The sequence below is a fragment of the Artemia sp. Qi Xiang Cuo genome, chromosome 16 (genome assembly GCF_049724085.1).
Source record: "Artemia sp. Qi Xiang Cuo chromosome 16, ASM4972408v1, whole genome shotgun sequence".
NCBI lineage: Eukaryota > Metazoa > Arthropoda > Branchiopoda > Anostraca > Artemiidae > Artemia > Artemia sp. Qi Xiang Cuo.
Genome location: NC_142809.1, coordinates 27,519,615 through 27,537,712, shown reverse-complemented (window position 1 = coordinate 27,537,712; position 18,098 = coordinate 27,519,615). Strand labels below are relative to the sequence as shown.

The 18,098-nt window shown below is 40.6% G+C and overlaps 1 protein-coding gene across 3 annotated transcripts in view; it reads right to left on the bottom strand.

Annotated features, from left to right (window-relative positions):
• bbg (PDZ domain-containing protein big bang) overlaps nt 1–18,098 on the bottom strand; it is a 309,605-nt gene that overhangs the window by 106,339 nt on the left and 185,168 nt on the right. For all 3 annotated transcript variants that reach the window (XR_016143110.1, XR_016143111.1, XM_089102679.1), the window contains exon 7: nt 11,927–12,063. Coding sequence is in view for 1 of the 3 variants with exons in the window: in XM_089102679.1 (XP_088958805.1) it covers nt 11,927–12,063 (137 nt within the window). In the remaining 2 variants the exon portion in view is untranslated. The remainder of the gene's footprint in view (nt 1–11,926; nt 12,064–18,098) is intronic.

Below are 18,098 nucleotides of genomic sequence, written 5' to 3'. Positions count from 1 at the left end.
CTGTAAACGCTAGTATTTGTCGGTACAAGGTAGCAATAGCCTGAAATGAGCGAAGATATTCCCAGCGCTCCTAAGCCGGTTAATGAGCTCTTCCTAACTTTGAGCAAGCTATACCCGTTTAGCCTTTTTGGGAATGATCGAAGTACTACTGTTAACGCTTGCATTTGTCGGTACAAGGTAGCAATAGCCTGAAATGATCGAAGAGATTCCCTGCGTTCCTAAGCCGGTTAATGAGCTCTTCCTAACTTTGAGCTAGCTATACCCGTTTAGCCTTTTTGGGAATGATCAAAGTACTCCTGTAAACGATAGTATTTGTCGGTACAATGTAGCAATAGCCTGAAATGAGCGAAGAAATTCCCTGCGCTCCTAAGCCGGTTAATGAGCTCTTCCTAACTTTGAGCAAGCTATACCCGTTTAGCCTTTTTGAGAATGATCGAAGTACTACTGTAAACGCTTGCATTTGTCGGTACAATGTAGCAATAGCCTGAAATGAGCGAAGAGATTCCCTGCGCTCATAAGCCGGTTAATGAGGTCTTCCTAACTTTGAGCTAGCTATACCCGTTTCGCCTTTTTGGGAATAATCGAAGTACTCCTGTAAACGCTAGTATTTGTCGGTACAAGGTAGCAATAGCCTGAAATGAGCGAAGAGATTCCCTGCGCTCCTAAGCCGGTTAATAAGCTTTTCCTAACTTTGAGCTATCTATACCCGTTTCGCCTTTTTGGGAATGATCGAAGTACTCCTGTAAACGCTAGTATTTGTCGGTACAAGGTAGCAATAGCCTGAAATGATCGAAGAGATTCCCTGCGCTCATAAACCGGTTAATGAGCTCTTCCTAACTTTGAGCTAGCTATACCCGTTTAGCCATTTTGCGAATGATCGAAGTACTCCTGTAAACTCTAGTATTTGTCGGTACAAGGTAGCAATAGCCTGAAATGATCGAAGAGATTCCCTGCGCTCCTAAGCCGGTTAATGAGCTTTTTCTAACTTTGAGCTAACTATACCAGTTTAGCCTTTCTGGGAATGATCGAAGTACTCCTGTAAACGCTAGTATTTGTCGATAAAAGGTAACAATAGCCTGAAATGAGCGAAGAGATTCCCTGCACTCCTAAGCCGGTTAATGAGCTCTTCCTAACTTTGAGCTAGCTATACCTGTTTAGCCTTTTTGGGAATGATCGAAGTACTCGTGCAAACGCTAGTATTTGTCGGTACAAGGTAGCAATAGCCTGAAATGAGCGAAGAGATTCCCTTCGCTCCTAAGCCGGTTAAATGAGCTCTTCCTAACTTTGAGCTAGCTATACCCGTTTAGCCTTTTTGGGAATGATCGAAGTACTCCTGTAAACGCTAGTATTTGTCAGTACAAGGTAGCAATAGCCTGAAATGAGCGAACACATTCCCAAAAAGGCTAAACGGTTATAGCTAGCTCAAAGTTAGGAAGAGCTCATTAACCGGCTTAGGAGCGCAGGGAATCGAAGTACTCCTGCAAACGCTAGTATTTGTCGGTACAAGGTAGCAATAGCCTGAAATGAGCGAAGAGATTCCCTACGCTCCTAAGCCGGTTAAATGAGCTCTTCCTAACTTTGAGCTAGCTATACCCGTTTAGCCTTTTTGGGAATGATCGAAGTACTCCTGTAAACGCTAGTATTTGTCAGTACAAGGTAGCAATAGCCTGAAATGAGCGAACACATTCCCAAAAAGGCTAAACGGTTATAGCTAGCTCAAAGTTAGGAAGAGCTCATTAACCGGCTTAGGAGCGCAGGGAATCTCTTCGCTTATTTCAGGCTATTGCTACCTTGTACCGACAAATACTAGCGTTTACAGGAGTACTTCGATCATTCCCAAAAAGGCTAAACGGATATTGAGAGCTCAAAGTTAGGAAAATCTTATTAACCGGCTTAGGAGTGCAGGGAATCTTTTCGCTAATTTCAGGAAATTGCTACCATCTACCGACAAATACTATTGTTTGCAGTAGTACTTCGATCTTTCCCACAAAGGCGAAACGGATATAGAGAGCTCAAATTGAGGAAAAGCTTTTTAACCGGCTTAGGAGCGTAGGGACTATCTTCGCTCATTTCAGGCTATTGCTACCTTGTACCGACAAATAATATAGTTTACAGTAGTATTTCGATCATTCCCAAAAAGGCTAAACGGGTCTAGCTAGCTCAAAGTTAGGAAGAGCTCATTAACCGGCTTAGGAGTGCAGGGAATCTCTTCGCTCATTTCAGGCTATTGCTACCATGTACCGACAAATACTAGCGTTTACAGGAGTACTTCGATCATTCCCAAAAAGGCTAAACGGGTATAGCTAGCTCAAAGTTAGGAAGAGCTCATTAACCGGCTTAGGAGAGCAGGGAATCTCTTCGCTCATTTCAGGCTATTGCTACCTTGTACCGACAAATACTAGCGTTTACAGGAGTACTTCGATCATTCCCAAAAAGGCTCAACGGGTATAGCTAGCTCAAAGTTAGGAAGAGCTCATTAACCGGATTAGGAGAGCAGTGAATCTCTTCGCTCATTTCAGGCTATTGCTACCTTGTACCGACAAATACTAGCGTTTACAGGAGTACTTCGATCATTCCCAAAAAGGCTAAACGGGTATAGCTAGCTCAAAGTTAGGAAGAGCTCATTAACCGGCTTAGGAGTGCAGTGAATCTCTTCGCTCATTTCAGGCTATTGCTACCTTGTACCGACAAATACTAGCGTTTACAGGAGTACTTCGATCATTCCCAAAAAGGCTAAACGGGTATAGCTAGCTCAAAGTTAGGAAGAGCTTATTATCCGGTTTATGAGCGCAGGGAATCTCTTCGATCATTTCAGGCTATTGCTACCTTGTACCGACAAATACTAGCGTTTACAGGAGTACTTCGATCATTCCCAAAAAGGCTAAACGGGTATAGCTACCTCAAAGTGCAGGGAAGTTAGCAAAATCTATCACTATGGCAAACAGTAATGGTGATAGAATGCAGCCCTGCCTTACACCTGGCTGAAAAGAAATTCCCTGCGCTCCTAAGCTGGTTAATGAGCTCTTCCTAACTTTGAGCTAGCTATACCCGTTTAGCCTTTTTGGGAATGATCGAAGTACTCCTGTAAACGCTAGTATTTGTCGGTACAAGGTAGCAATAGCCTGAAATGAGCGAAGAGATCCCTGCGTTCCTAAGCCGGTTAATGAGCTCTTCCTAACTTTGAGCTCCTAGCTAGCTCAAAGTTAGGAAGGGCTCAGTATCCGGATTAGGAGCGTAGGGAATCTCTTCGCTCATTTCAGGCTATTGCTACCTTGTACCGACAAATACTAGCGTTTACAGGAGTTCTTTGATCATTCCCAAAAAGGCTAAACGGGTATAGCTAGCTCAAAGTTAGGAAGGGCTCAGTATCCGGATTAGGAGCGTAGGGAATCTCTTCGCTCATTTCAGGCTATTGCTACCTTGTACCGACAAATACTAGTGTTTACAGGAGAACTTCGATTATTCCCAAAAAGGCTAAACGGGTATGGCTAGCTCAAAGTGAGGAAGAGCTCATTAACCGGCTTAGGAGCGCAGGGAATCTCTTCGCTCATTTCAGGCTATTGCTACCTTGTACCGACAAATACTAGCGTTTACAGGAGTACTTCGATCATTCCCAAAAAGGCTAAACGGATATAGCTAGCTCAATGTTAGGAAGAGCTCATTAACCGGCTTAGGAGCGCAGGGAATCTCTTCGCTCATTTCAGGCTATTGCTACCTTGTACCGACAAATACTAGCGTTTACAGGAGTACTTCGATCATTCCCAAAAAGGCTAAACGGATATAGCTAGCTCAAAGTTAGGAAGAGCTCATTAACCGGCTTAGGAGTGCAGGGAATCTCTTCGCTCATTTCAGGCTATTGCTACCTTGTACCGACAAATACTAGCGTTTACAGGAGTACTTCGATCATTCCCAAAAAGGCTAAACGGGTATAGCTAGCTCAAAGCTAGGAATAGCTTATTAACCGGCTTAGGAGCGCAGGGAATCTCTTCGCTCATTTCAGGCTATTGCTACCTTGTACCGACAAATACTAGCGTTTACAGGAGTACTTCGATCATTCCCAAAAAGGCTAAACGGGTATAGCTAGCTCAAAGTGCAGGGAAGTTAGCAAAATCTATCACTATGGCAAACAGTAATGGTGATAGAATGCAGCCCTGCCTTACACCTGACTGAAAAGAAATTCCCTGCGCTCCTAAGCCGGTTAATGAGCTCTTCCTAACTTTGAGCTAGCTATACCCGTTTAGCCTTTTTGGGAATGATCGAAGTACTCCTGTAAACGCTAGTATTTGTCGGTACAAGGTAGCAATAGCCTGAAATGAGCGAAGAGATCCCTGCGTTCCTAAGCCGGTTAATGAGCTCTTCCTAACTTTGAGCTAGCTATACCCGTTTAGCCTTTTTGGGAATGATCGAAGTACTCCTGTAAACGCTAGTATTTGTCGGTACAAGGTAGCAATAGCCTGAAATGAGCGAAGAGATTCCCTGCACTCCTAAGCCGGTTAATGAGCTCTTCCTAACTTTGAGCTAGCTATACCTGTTTAGCCTTTTTGGGAATGATCGAAGTACTCCTGCAAACGCTAGTATTTGTCGGTACAAGGTAGCAATAGCCTGAAATGAGCGAAGAGATTCCCTGCGCTCCTAAGCCGGTTAATGAGCTCTTCCTAACTTTGAGCTAGCTATACCCGTTTAGCCTTTTTGGGAATGATCGAAGTACCCTGTAAACCCTAGTATTTGTCGGTACAAGGTAGCAATGGCCTGAAATGAGCGAAGACATTCCCTGCGCTCCTACGCCGGTTACTGAGCTCTTCCTAACTTTGACCTAGCAATACCCGTTTAGCCTTTTTGGGAATGATCGAAGTACTCCTGTAAACGCTAGTATTTGTCGGTACAAGGTAGCAATAGCCTGAAATGAGCGAAGACATTCCCTGCGCTCCTAAGCCGGTTAATGAGCTCTTCCTAACTTTGAACTAGCTATACCCGTTTAGCCTTTTTGGGAATGATCAAAGTACTCCTGTAAACGCTAGTATTTGTCGGTATAAGGTAGCAATAGCCTGAAATGAGCGAAGACATTCCCTGTGCTCCTAAGCCGGTTAATGAGCTCTTCCTAAATTTGAGCTAGCTATACCCGTTTAGCCTTTTTGGGAATGATCGAAGTACTCCTGTAAACGCTAGTATTTGTCGGTACAAGGTAGCAATAGCCTGAAATGAGCGAAGAGATTCCCTGCGCTCCTAAGCCGGTTAATGAGCTTTTCCTAACTTTGAGCTCGCTATACCCGTTTAGCCTTTTTGGGAATGATCGAAATACCCCTGTAAACGCTAGTATTTGTCGATACAAGGTAGCAATAGCCTGAAATGAGCGAAGAGATTTCCTGCACTCCTAAGCCGGTTAATGAGCTCTTCCTAACTTTGAGCTAGCTATACCTATTTAGCCTTTTTGGGAAGGATCGAAGTACTCCTGCAAACACTAGTATTTGTCGGTACAAGGTAGCAATAGCCTGAAATGAGCAAAGAGATTCCCTGCGTTCCTAAGCCGGTTAATGAGCTCTTCCTAACTTTGAGCTAGCTATACCCGTTTAGCCTTTTTGGGAATGATCGAAGTACTCCTGTAAACGCTAGTATTTGTCGGTACACGATAGCAATAGCCTGAAATGAGAAAAGAGGTTCCTTGCGCTCCTTACTTACTTAGACTTAGGTCCTCCTACGCCTGGGGGCGCATAAGGCAGCAACAGTGGTTCCCCACGACGACCTGTCCTGAGCCTTCAACCATAGCTCCTCCAACGAGGACCTTGCCAGCTTCGCCTCCTTCATTAGCGACCTGCCAAGGGTCATTTTTGGTCTTCCTGACTTGCGGAGACCGGCGGTGTCCAACACCATGCGTTGTGCGGCAGCTTCCCATCCCCCACTCGCACCATATGCCCCCAATACATCCATCGCCGCTTTCTAATGAGATCTAGGATGGGGGTATGATTTGTCATACGATAGAGTTCATCGTTTTGTATTCTTTCCGTCCAATGTATATATAGGACAGAACTTAGGCAATTCCTGTCGAATGTCTGGAGTCGTCGTTCTAGTTGAACAGTGATACTTCAAGTTTTGCAGCCATAAGTAAGGACGGAGACCATTTTGCTATTATAAATTCTAAGCTTTAGCTTCTGGGAATATTTATTATTCCTCCAAACATTTCTAAGGTAGCTGAAAGCAGACCCAGCCAATGCTATTTGGCACAGTATTTCTCTTTCGGAATTGGCATCTTTCGTAAGAATGCTACCGAGATACTTGAACTCTTTCACTTCCTCAATTTCCTCGTTGTTAACCAAAAGTCGTTCGGCTAGGTCAGGTATGACTGCATTCGACATTGATTTGGTCTTGTTAGCATTTATGGAGAGTCCGACAGCATTTGCCATACGACCGAGTTCATTAATGTTGCGTTGCATATCTTCTGGGTCGTGGGTAATAAGTGCAACATCGTCAGCAAAATCACCATCATTGAGTTCTCTCAGTGGATTTAATTGTAGACCGCCACTAAAACTGCATCCACGGAGAACAAAATCTATCACTATGGCAAACGGTAATGGTGATAGAATGCAGCCCTGCCTTACACCTGACTGAAAAGAAATTCCCTGCGCTCCTAAGCCGGTTAATAAGCTCTTCCTAACTTTGAGCTAGCTATACCCGTTTAGCCTTTTTGGGAATGATCGAAGTACTCCTGTAAACACTAGTATTTGTCTGTACAAGGTAGCAATAGCCTGAAATGAGCGAAGAGATTCCCTGCGCTCCTAAGCCGGTTAATAAGCTTTTCCTAACTTTGAGCTAGCTATACCCGTTTAGCCTTTTTGGGAATGATCGAAGTACTCCTGTAAACACTAGTATTTGTCGGTACAAGGTAGCAATAGCCTGAAATGAGCGAAGAGATTCCCTCCGCTCCTAATCCGGATACTGAGCTCTTCCTAACTTTGAGCTAGCTATACCCGTTTAGCCTTTTTGGGAATGATCGAAGTACTCGTGTAAACGCTAGTATTTGTCGGTACAAGGTAGCAAGAGCCTGAAATGAGCGAAGAGATTCCCTGCTCTCCTAAGCCGGTTAATGAGCTCTTCCTAACTTTGAGCTAGCTATACCCGTTTAGCCTTTTTGGGAATGATCGAAGTACTCCTGTAAACGCTAGTATTTGTCGGTACATGGTAGCAATAGCCTGAAATGAGCGAAGAGATTCCCTGCTCTCCTAAGCCGGTTAATGAGCTCTTCCTAACTTTGAGCTAGCTATACCTGTTTAGCCTTTTTGGGAATGATCGAAGTACTCCTGCAAACGCTAGTATTTGTCGGTACAAGGTAGCAATAGCCTGAAATGAGCGAAGAGATTCCCTGCGCTCCTAAGCCGGTTAATGAGCTCTTCCTAACTTTGAGCTAGCTATACCCGTTTAGCCTTTTTGGGAATGATCGAAATACTCCTGTAAACGCTAGTATTTGTCGGTACAAGGTAGCAATAGCCTGAAATGAGCGAAGAGATTCCCTGCGCTCCTAAGCCGGTTAATAAGCTTTTCCTAACTTTGAGCTAGCTATACCCGTTTAGCCTTTTTGGGAAAGATCGAAGTACTCCTGTAAACGCTAGTAGTCTATTTGTCGGTACAAGGTAGCAATAGCCTGAAATGAGCGAAGAGATTCCCTGCGCTCCTAAGCCGGTTAATGAGCTCTTCCTCACTTTGAGCTAGCTATACCCGTTTAACCTTTTTGGGAATGATCGAAGTACTACTGTAAACGCTAGTATTTGTCGGTACAAGGTAGCAATAGCCTGAAATGAGCGAAGAGATTCCCTTCGCTCCTAAGCCGGTTAATGAGCTCTTCCTCACTTTGAGCTAGCTATACCCGTTTAGCCTTTTTGGGAATGATCGAAGTACTCCTGTAAACGATAGTATTTGTCGGTACAAGGTAGCAATAGCCTGAAATGAGCGAAGAGATTCCCTGCGCTCCTAAGCCGGTTAATTAGCTATTCCTAACTTTGAGCTAGCTATACCCGTTTAGCCTTTTTGGGAATGATCGAAGTACTCCTGTAAACGATAGTATTTGTCGGTACAAGGTAGCAATAGCCTGAAATGAGCGAAGAGATTCCCTGCGCTCCTAAGCCGGTTAATAAGCTTTTCCTAACTTTGAGCTAGCTATACCCGTTTAGCTTTTTTGGGAAAGATCGAAGTACTCCTGTAAACGCTAGTAGGCTATTTGTCGGTACAAGGTAGCAATAGCCTGAAATGAGCGAAGAGATTCCCTGCGCTCCTAAGCCGGTTAATGAGCTCTTCCTCACTTTGAGCTAGCTATACCCGTTTAGCCTTTTTGGGAAAGATCGAAGTACTCCTGTAAACGCTAGTAGGCTATTTGTCGGTACAAGGTAGCAATAGCCTGAAATGAGCGAAGAGATTCCCTGCGCTCCTAAGCCGGTTAATGAGCTCTTCCTCACTTTGAGCTAGCTATACCCGTTTAGCCTTTTTGGGAATGATCGAAGTACTCCTGTAAACGCTAGTATTTGTCGGTACAAGGTAGCAATAGCCTGAAATGAGCGAAGAGATTCCCTTCGCTCCTAAGCCGGTTAATGAGCTCTTCCTCACTATGAGCTAGCTATACCCGTTTAGCCTTTTTGGGAATTATCGAAGTACTCCTGTAAACTCTAGTATTTGTCGGTACAAGGTAGCAATAGCCTGAAATGAGCGAAGAGATTCCCTACGCTCCTAATCCGGATACTGAGCCCTTCCTAACTTTGAGCTAGCTATACCCGTTTAGCCTTTTTGGGAATGATCGAAGTACTCCTGTAAACGCTAGTATTTGTCGGTACAAGGTAGCAATAGCCTGAAATGAGCGAAGAGATTCCCTGCTCTCCTAAGCCGGTTAATGAGCTCTTCCTAACTTTGAGCTAGCTATACCCGTTTAGCCTTTTTGGGAATGATCGAAGTACTCCTGTAAACGCTAGTATTTGTCGGTACTAGGTAGCAATAGCCTGAAATGAGCGAAGAGATTCCCTGCGCTCCTAAGCCGGTTAATGAGCTTTTCCTAACTTTGAGCTAGCTATACCCGTTTAGCCTTTTTGGGAATGATCGAAGTACTGCTGTAAACGCTAGTATTTGTCGGTACAAGGTAGCAATAGCCTGAAATGAGCGAAAAGATTCCCTGCGCTCCTAAGCCGGTTAATGAGCTCTTCCTAACTTTGAGCTAGCTATACCCGTTTAGCCTTTTTGGGAATGATCGAAATACTCCTGTAAACGCTAGTATTTGTCGGTACATGGTAGCAATAGCCTGAAATGAGCGAAGAGATTCCCTGCGCTCCTAAGCCGGTTAATAAGCTTTTCCTAACTTTGAGCTAGCTATACCCGTTTAGCTTTTGTGGGAATGATCGAAGTACTCCTGTAAACGCTAGTAGGCTATTTGTCGGTACAAGGTAGCAATAGCATGACATGAGCGACGAGATTCCCTGCGCTCCTAAGCCGGTTAATGAGCTCTTCCTCACTTTGAGCTAGCTATACCCGTTTAACCTTTTTGGGAATGATCGAAGTACTCCTGTAAACGCTAGTATTTGTCGGTACAAGGTAGCAATAGCCTGAAATGAGCGAAGAGATTCCCTTCGCTCCTAAGCCGGTTAATGAGCTCTTCCTCACTTTGAGCTAGCTATACCCGTTTAGCCTTTTTGGGAATGATCGAAGTACTCCTGTAAACACTAGTATTTGTCGGTACAAGGTAGCAATAGCCTGAAATGAGCGAAGAGATTCCCTACGCTCCTAATCCGGATACTGAGCCCTTCCTAACTTTGAGCTAGCTATACCCGTTTAGCCTTTTTGGGAATGATCAAAGAACTCCTGTAAACGCTAGTATTTGTCGGTACAAGGTAGCAATAGCCTGAAATGAGCGGAGAGATTCCCTGCACTCCTAAGCCGGTTATTGAGCCCTTCCCAACTTTGAGCAAGCTATACCTGTTTAGCCTTTTTGGGAATTATCGAAGTACTCTTGTAAACGTTAGTATTTGTCGGTCAGGTTAAATTAGTATTTGTCGCCAGGTTAAATCCTGGCGTCATTTAAAAACGATCAGAAATTCCATTTAAAAAAAAGTTTATTCAACTGAAAGTAAGGAGCAACGTTAAAACTTAAAACGAACAGAAATTATTACGTATATAAGGGGGGTTTTCCCCTCCTCAACACATCGCTCTTTACGCTAGAGTTCCAAGTTTGTCCCAATTCTTTAAAAACAACTCCTGAAACACAAGGGTTGTTTAATTAGAACAATTAGTAATTTTTTGAGGAGGGGGAAACCCCACTCATATACGTAATAGTTTCTGTTCGTTTTAAGTTTTAATGTTGCTCATTACTTCCAGTTGAATAAACTTTTTTTTTATTTAACGAAGCTTAGAGACAAACATTTTTCTAAGGGCAATGGAAAAAGTATGTCAATTAAAGTAAAAGTATATAAAAATGAAAAAACTAAGTAATTACAAAAAAACACACAAAACAATAGCCTACTTACAAAAACTAAGATATAAACTCCCAGCATTCAGTTTTGTTGAGCAATGCCGAAGCGTTGGACCGATATTTTTAAACAATATCGTTCATCGTTAATTGGCAGACAGTCAACAATGGGGTAACACACATTTGTTCCATGGTTTTTCCATATTCTGTTTTTTTCCTTTGGTTTCCTTATAATTACTTTACAGTCCCAAATTTCCAGGGGGCCATGCCCCCTCCTGCCGGCACCCATGTTGCCTAGTATAACTTTAACTCGAAATGATTATAATATACCAAAATTTTTAGCGACGGAGGGAAATTACAAATAAAATACAAATATAAAAAATTTGCCAGATATATGTTATATTCCCCTAAACCTATCATTTTCCATTAATTACTGACTTCAAAAAATGATTAAATAAGAAATTTTATATTGTTAAGCTCACCATCATCAGAAACGACATTGAACTACGACATAATCCATATCAGTTATGAAATAGACTCTATAAACTGTAGCTAAAAAGGCACATACGAATGAAACTTATGTTGAAAATTATACTTTTTGTTGTTACTAATTTTGTTTTGAATTTTAGTTTCTTTTTTCAATAAAAATACCAAAAAGGTAATTTTCAATGAAAATACCCAAGAAAGGTATTTTTTAAAGCTAGAGAAGTCTGGGGGGCCAAATGCCACCCCAATTGGCGCCACTGGCCATTCCAAGCAACATACTCGGCGTAAATATAGATTCTCAGCCCACCCAAGTTTTCACCAATCAACTTTCAACCTACTCAAGTTTAAAACAAGAAAAGAAAAAAAAAGTCTTACGGCACTCCAAAATTAAAAGAACTTTTATAGATTTGTGCATTTTTACGACGTGTCATCAATATTTAAAGATATGGAAAGCTAATTGGAACTTGAGCCCATCCCAACATGGGCCCTATTATAAAAAGGTGTTTGGTTTTAACTGCAGGTTTTGTGTTTTGTTCGTTTTTGTCTAGCATGGACTTTCTAATGAGTATTATGCTGCTCAAAGATACAGAGACTATTTAAATTAGCTACGGAATTCAAAATATATTACTGACACACTTGGTCTAGGCATATTGTACTTGTACACTGCTCAGGCGTTGGAGTATGTGTTCAAAAAATAAACAAAAAGAGAGGGACATTTAGAGAGAGAAACAGAGAGAAAGAGAGAGAGAGAGAGAGAAGAATAGAGAGAAAGGGATAGAGAGAGGGAGAGGAAGAAGGGAAAAACGGAGAGAGAGTGAGAGAAAGTATGAGTGGGAAAGAGACAGAGGAAATGGAAAGAGAGAGGGATGGAGATAATGAGGGAGGTAGCGGTCAAAAGAAAAAGAGGGAGAGAGAGAGGGGATTGGGAAGCCACTTTGGTAGAGAGAGGGGGAGAGGAAGATTAAGAGAACGAGATAGGGAGATATAGGTGATATTTGGATATCTTGCCTGATATTCAACAGGAAACTCATGTCCATCTGGGGGAGGCCTAGACTTCGGAAGACTATCAGACAGATTTTCTCTACTGTCCCCGATAAGAAATGCTGACGAATTCATTATAGTTTCTGAAGGAAAATTCTTTGTCCCTATAAAATAAATCATATAAAATAAATTCCATTCGCTATGAAAAAAAAAAAAAAAAAAATATTTGCATTTAAATAGATAAAATTGAAAGTTGTGATTTCCACATTTTTCGTTTGTGTAGTAAATAATTATAGACAGACAGAAAAATATATTTTTTATCATTTATAAAAATAAACGGATGACAAGGGAACGAGGAGGATGTTTTTTTCTCCTAAATTTCTTTGTTCTTTTTTAGGGACCAAAACTGGTCACAGGGCAACCTGATATCCTCTCAACATCATATGTGCTCCCCCCTCCCCCAAATTCCCCATAAAACCAGAACAAAGTTTCAAAATAGTCATTTAATCAAAAGGATCGAAATGACCAGCAAATTCCGAAGAACGAAATGACCAGCACTATTAATTTCCTACCCTCTGGGACGACATGAATAGTGCAGCCCCAAGGATAAGGACATTAAACTATGCAAATACCCCACACACAAAAGAAGTATCCCACAGATAATTTTAATAGGAAATGGGGGCATACTATGCAATGTTAAAGCATTTTCAACCTGTATGACTGAAGGGGCCCTTGGACCCTCGCGCCCTCCAACCTCTCGTCCCCACTCATTTTGCTTTTATGACACAAAAAATGAACATATTACACTGTTGAAAATAAAATCATGCAAGGATTTATAATCTGTATGAGTACTGAAGTGATGTCCTGCGCCTGCCCCTCGATCTTTCCTCTGTTTTGATTTTATTCTCTTTTTTACCAGTAATAGCATGGAAGAGTTTCTGAGCTCTAACAACAAATCTGAGGCTAATTGCGCAACATTTCAAACCTATTTGGAGTAAATTTAGTACCTTTTGTAAATGCCATGCACGGATTTTCAATAATCACGTCATCTATAATGGGTTGTCATCTTGTATGACAGCCCAAGAGGGAATATAAGTATGTCATCTTACTTACATTCCCCCCTTGCAGGCACGGATCCAGAGCCTTGATTTGGGAGGGGCGGCCGTGTTAGGAGGGAAAAGTGGGACATCACCCCTCCATCTAGAAACTAAGAAATAATACCTATTGAATTATTTATTATAGTTCAACTTTAGAAAAAAAAAATACATGGAGTTTTTTTCATCTTTGGTCCCTGCATTTAAAAGCCATCATAAGTTCCGAAGCTTATACTTACAATATATTACATAAATAGATTCCAACTTCTTATGAACACGATAGTGTTGTTATTTTGTGTGCATTTTCCTATAATCCCTAAAATTCTAAAGGAAGAAAATCTTTATCCAGATCGCTTTGACAAAAATCGGACTAAGGGGTTAGAAACGTTTCAGTCTTGCGTTCATAACACTGACTGTGCATGAATAATTTTACTGTGTGTGATGAAATTTGAAAAGGATGCATATTTTTCAGTTCTCAGGTTCGGAATATAAATTCTTATTGCTCGATATTATAATTTAGGAAGGAGTCTTTAACAATTTCGTTTAGGGGGGGGATCAAACCCCGCCACCTGTCCCTTGAGTCCGTGCTTGCCCCCTTGGGTTGTCATCTTATATACATTCCAAGGGGGAATATTAGTATGTAGTATAACACAGGAGACAGTGAAGCGTAGCTTTAGCATCGTTCTTTACTAACACAATAGCCTTGCCTATAAAAAATTAATTTCCTTCGTATTATTTTTAGTAAAGTGGGTTCTTGTGCATTTAATGGTACCCACCGCTATATATTGCACAAGGAACTACTAATGGATACCCATCAAACGGGTATTTGTATAGAGAAATTGAATGCAAAGCGTGGTTTTCATTGGGTTTGCAATATTTAAACTGTTGATTTTTGGGTTTTAGGGGGGGGGAAGGGTACCTAGGTTAGGTTATGTATTTAATATATGCTTCGCTTTACCTCCCTCCCTAATGTGCAAATATATAGCCCAAATTTGTTTCTAAGCTATTATATATTCATCCTATTTTATTATATTTCATTAGCATTGACCAAACTAGACTTCTTTCGTGGGTACCATAAAATGAACAAGTACTGTAAAATATTCTTATAACTATTGTAAAATGTCCGATTATGGTGATGAAATGGAGGGGAGAAGGAAGGCTGATACAAGCTACTCCATTAAGGGTACTAAACTCATCTAGGACAAAATTTATGCCAGGTTACGTTCCTAGACTGTTACAATAACTAATACTTTCCCTGTCTGCGTTTAATTTTTCTACGAAGGTTTAAGAAATCCCGTGCAAAATGTCGCCATAAGCGATGTTGGCAAAAATTTTGCATAGTTTCGCTTTCGTTTCCTGTAGAAGTGATGTACCGAACCGCAACCTTAAATTTTGGTTTTAATCAACAGAGAATAAAGAGATCTATCCTGAGCGGATGGGGGGGGGGATACAAGATCTGAGAAGAGGGTCAAATGGTAATTACTCTTTAGGACATATTGTTCAAAATTCTCTTAAAAAGGTAGACTTTTTTAGAGCTACCCGCCCCCCTTCCTTTGTGCAGGCTTATAAAAACACTATAAAATTTCATCTACTGACGAAGACGCATGCCCAAAGTCAGAAATTACAAAAATTAATGCCTAAATATATATAAATACCTTATAGGGAGCCTTCTATAAGAAATTCTTGGAAAGAACAGTGAATTCACGCAACGACAGATTTGGAACTACTGCCAAGTGATCATATAGCATATCCAGAAGGGAGGATAGATAGCTCTATCGCCTCTAATAATGATTAAAAGTTGTCACTTTGTTTGTTCACCGCCGACAAACAATCTACCAATTAACAAAATACGTTGCCACCTTTTAAGGATATAATCACAGCTATCAAGGGCTATATTTGACTTTGGATTAATCAGTAATAGGTGGCTGAAATTCCATTTATAAAATGATCACAAGACTTATTTACTCAGGTTAGCTACTGGAAATACGCCAAAAACGAGCAACCACGCAACTGAAGCAGTTATATTACGGTGGGATGGGGGTTTAAATCGTAACAAACAGAAAAATTACATATCAAGCACAGTACGGTCTTGATAGTCAATAGAATGGGGATTAAAGGCCCCTAGCAACCCTTCCTTCCTACACGTCCACCCACGAGCACCCATAGGCTGAAATTTAGGGGGGGGGGGGCTTACCTGGTCTAATCGGCACTTCCAATGCTGTATAATAGAAATCTCAAAACAAAAAAATAAGGCATAATCATTCAGCCAGGGGGGGGGCTGGAGCCTCCCTCTGCCCCCCCCCCCCTTATATGGGTGCCCATGCGTGAACCTTTATAGAAAAATTTGGATCATAGAAGAGGAGGATGTTGGATGGGCCGATCTCATGGGCCTTAACACACTTTGAAAATTCGTGCTTTAAATCAAGGTGCAACATGCCTCAGTTTCTGCTAAAAATTTAGAAGTGAAGGAGGGGAGGGTGGAAGATCACGGTACACTAGTGCGCATTTTTTTTTGGGGGGGGGGAGGTTGCGAGATCCCAATTCCCCTGCACACGTTCCTAGGTGACGGGCAGAGCCTGTGCCACTAATCTTAGGAGGTTAGATGCTTAATTTGTACCTCCAATACAAATTTACATTTCTTGCACTTTTGCAGTTTCAAAAAGGTGCCACATGCCCATTTTTTTTTTTGCTAAAACGCATCAGGGAGAATGTTTTATTTGGGTAATTCCTGCCTTCTATCTCTAGGGCTATGTCGGTGTGTCCCTTCTAGGGTCGCATTTTTCAGATATTTTGAACATTTTAAGTAAAATTTCAATTTCACAATGTCGGTCCGATACAGTGGGGGAAATAGTGGTACCCGGAGAGGAGGCAAGTTGCCCTCTACTCACTCTCAATCCTTAGAATAGGTACTATAATCCTTAAAACAGGTACTTTCCTAGATAAAAATATATATTTTTCCTAGTCAAATCCCATCATCCCACAATTACCCGTTCCATACAAAATGGCCAGTGAAAAATAAATTTTTTATAAACAATAAAACATGGGTGAGACACAGCTTTTTTAGGTCAACACTACTACTGCGTCAAATTTGAAAAATACGAAATTTGGTATTTTTGTACATATTAGCATAAAACCACCGACCTTGTACTCAGACCCCTTGAATTTTTTTGTGCAGTTTCCATCAGGATTGCACCCTTTTTTGCATATTTTCTCCCCCTATTATCTAAAACCGTATACATTTTCCGATGTTTTTTTTTTTTTTTTTAGTTGAAGAACAAAAGAAAATCTTATGTTAGCTCAATATATCATAACCCAATCAATTTGCTTTCAGAAGATTTGAGAAGTTATTAAAGTGTATCACTTATATTTTGGTAACTGAATCCTACCAAATACATGAACGTATTCCAGAAGGCTGAAAACGAACTAATTTAAAATAATACATTGAAGGATCAGTTTTTGAAACTGAAACCATAATAATGAATTCCTGACAAGCACTAAAAGCAATTATCTTCTGACGCAGGTTACTTGAAAAGAGTCTAAACTTGTAGTATAATAACGGAAAACTGATTAAACAAATTTTTTACTTTCATCAGCCGTAAAGATATACAACAAATAGAAAAAGTGCAACTGAAAACAGGCAGAAATTAATATGGACAAATAAATGAAACATAAAACAAATAGTGTTTGAAATTAGAAGGATGCATAAATAACGACCAGTGGTAAACTTCAATAGTGATCTGCGGAGCCCTGTACTCCTAGCGCAACTGTACAGTCCAAAAACCATTCTTTTTTAATGAGTTGACATCTTCGATGTAATCAGTAACCTTTGGGCACACTTTAACACATGAAATTTTGAAATTTCATAAAAGCTTGGCAGAAGATATATTAATTTGGATACTTATAATATTGATCTAAAAAAATTCACAAAATAAATCGAAAAGTAAAGAGCTCCATTAAACCAAAAATGAGCAGAAATAAAGTTGCCGAGGATTTAGAGAAAGTACTAAAAGGATTTAAAAAAAAAAAACAGTGCTCAAAATGATCTTTTGAAATGAGGTGGTTGTCAATACAGAGGTGAATTTCTGAAGAATTTGGACACAATTTTGGAAAAGGAGAACTACCTAAATATTTTAGAAAAACATTATTTAAACTTGTGATTGTGGTGTGGTAATTGTGGTAATGTGATTACCACAATATGTGGTAAACTGTGATTGTGGGAATTACATTGGCTTGATTTAGCTTGATTTTTCGAAAGAAGCAAATTAACTAGCAGGCTAACTAGATGCTAATTAGACTGTGAGATACAATAGATCATGTTTTAAGTGAAAACAGGATAGTTTTAGGTAACACAGAGGATGCATTAACCAATTTTTGTATGTCAGTCCTCAAACCCCTTTAGTTTTCAGTTTTATAGCTTATGAATAGGCATTTAATCCAGTTAATAGAAATGGTTTGGTGGTCCTTGCAGTGTATACCAGATAAGTAGATTAAATTAATACTATACACGAGAATAATATTGTTGCGGATAAGATATGAAGTGAGGTTAGCAGTTGGTTTGGTGCGGAATCAGGAGTTAAACAGGGTTATGTCCTATCCCTGTTTGTATGTGTTATTTTGATGAACTTCGCCTAACGAACACGGCAAAAGCTATGGGAGAACATCGGATATAATGAGTTCAGTACCCAAGATAAAAATGCTAGCAAAAGAAAGGACTTTTTATAGGTCTGAGTAACCTGATGCTCGAAGCTGCTGCCTTTCTTATTGTCAGTTTTTCTAATTTGCAAGATTTCTTTCTCAAATTAAGGATTCTTGAAGTTTGGTAAGATTGCCTTCGGAATTTTTAAGAGTCTGAGATTGCATTAGGTGCTTAGTATCCATTATAAAATGATTGGTACTCTTCCCAAATACAGGAAACACGTGAGAAGTGAAGTTTGGTTAGTGCTAATGAAATAAAACAAAATAGGATGAAAATATAATAGTTTATGAACAAATTTGGGCTATATATTTGCACATTAGGGTTGGAGGGTTGGGGTAAAGCATAGATTAAATACGTAACCTAATCTAACCTAACCTAACCTAGCTACCTTTAAGTCCCCCTAAACCCC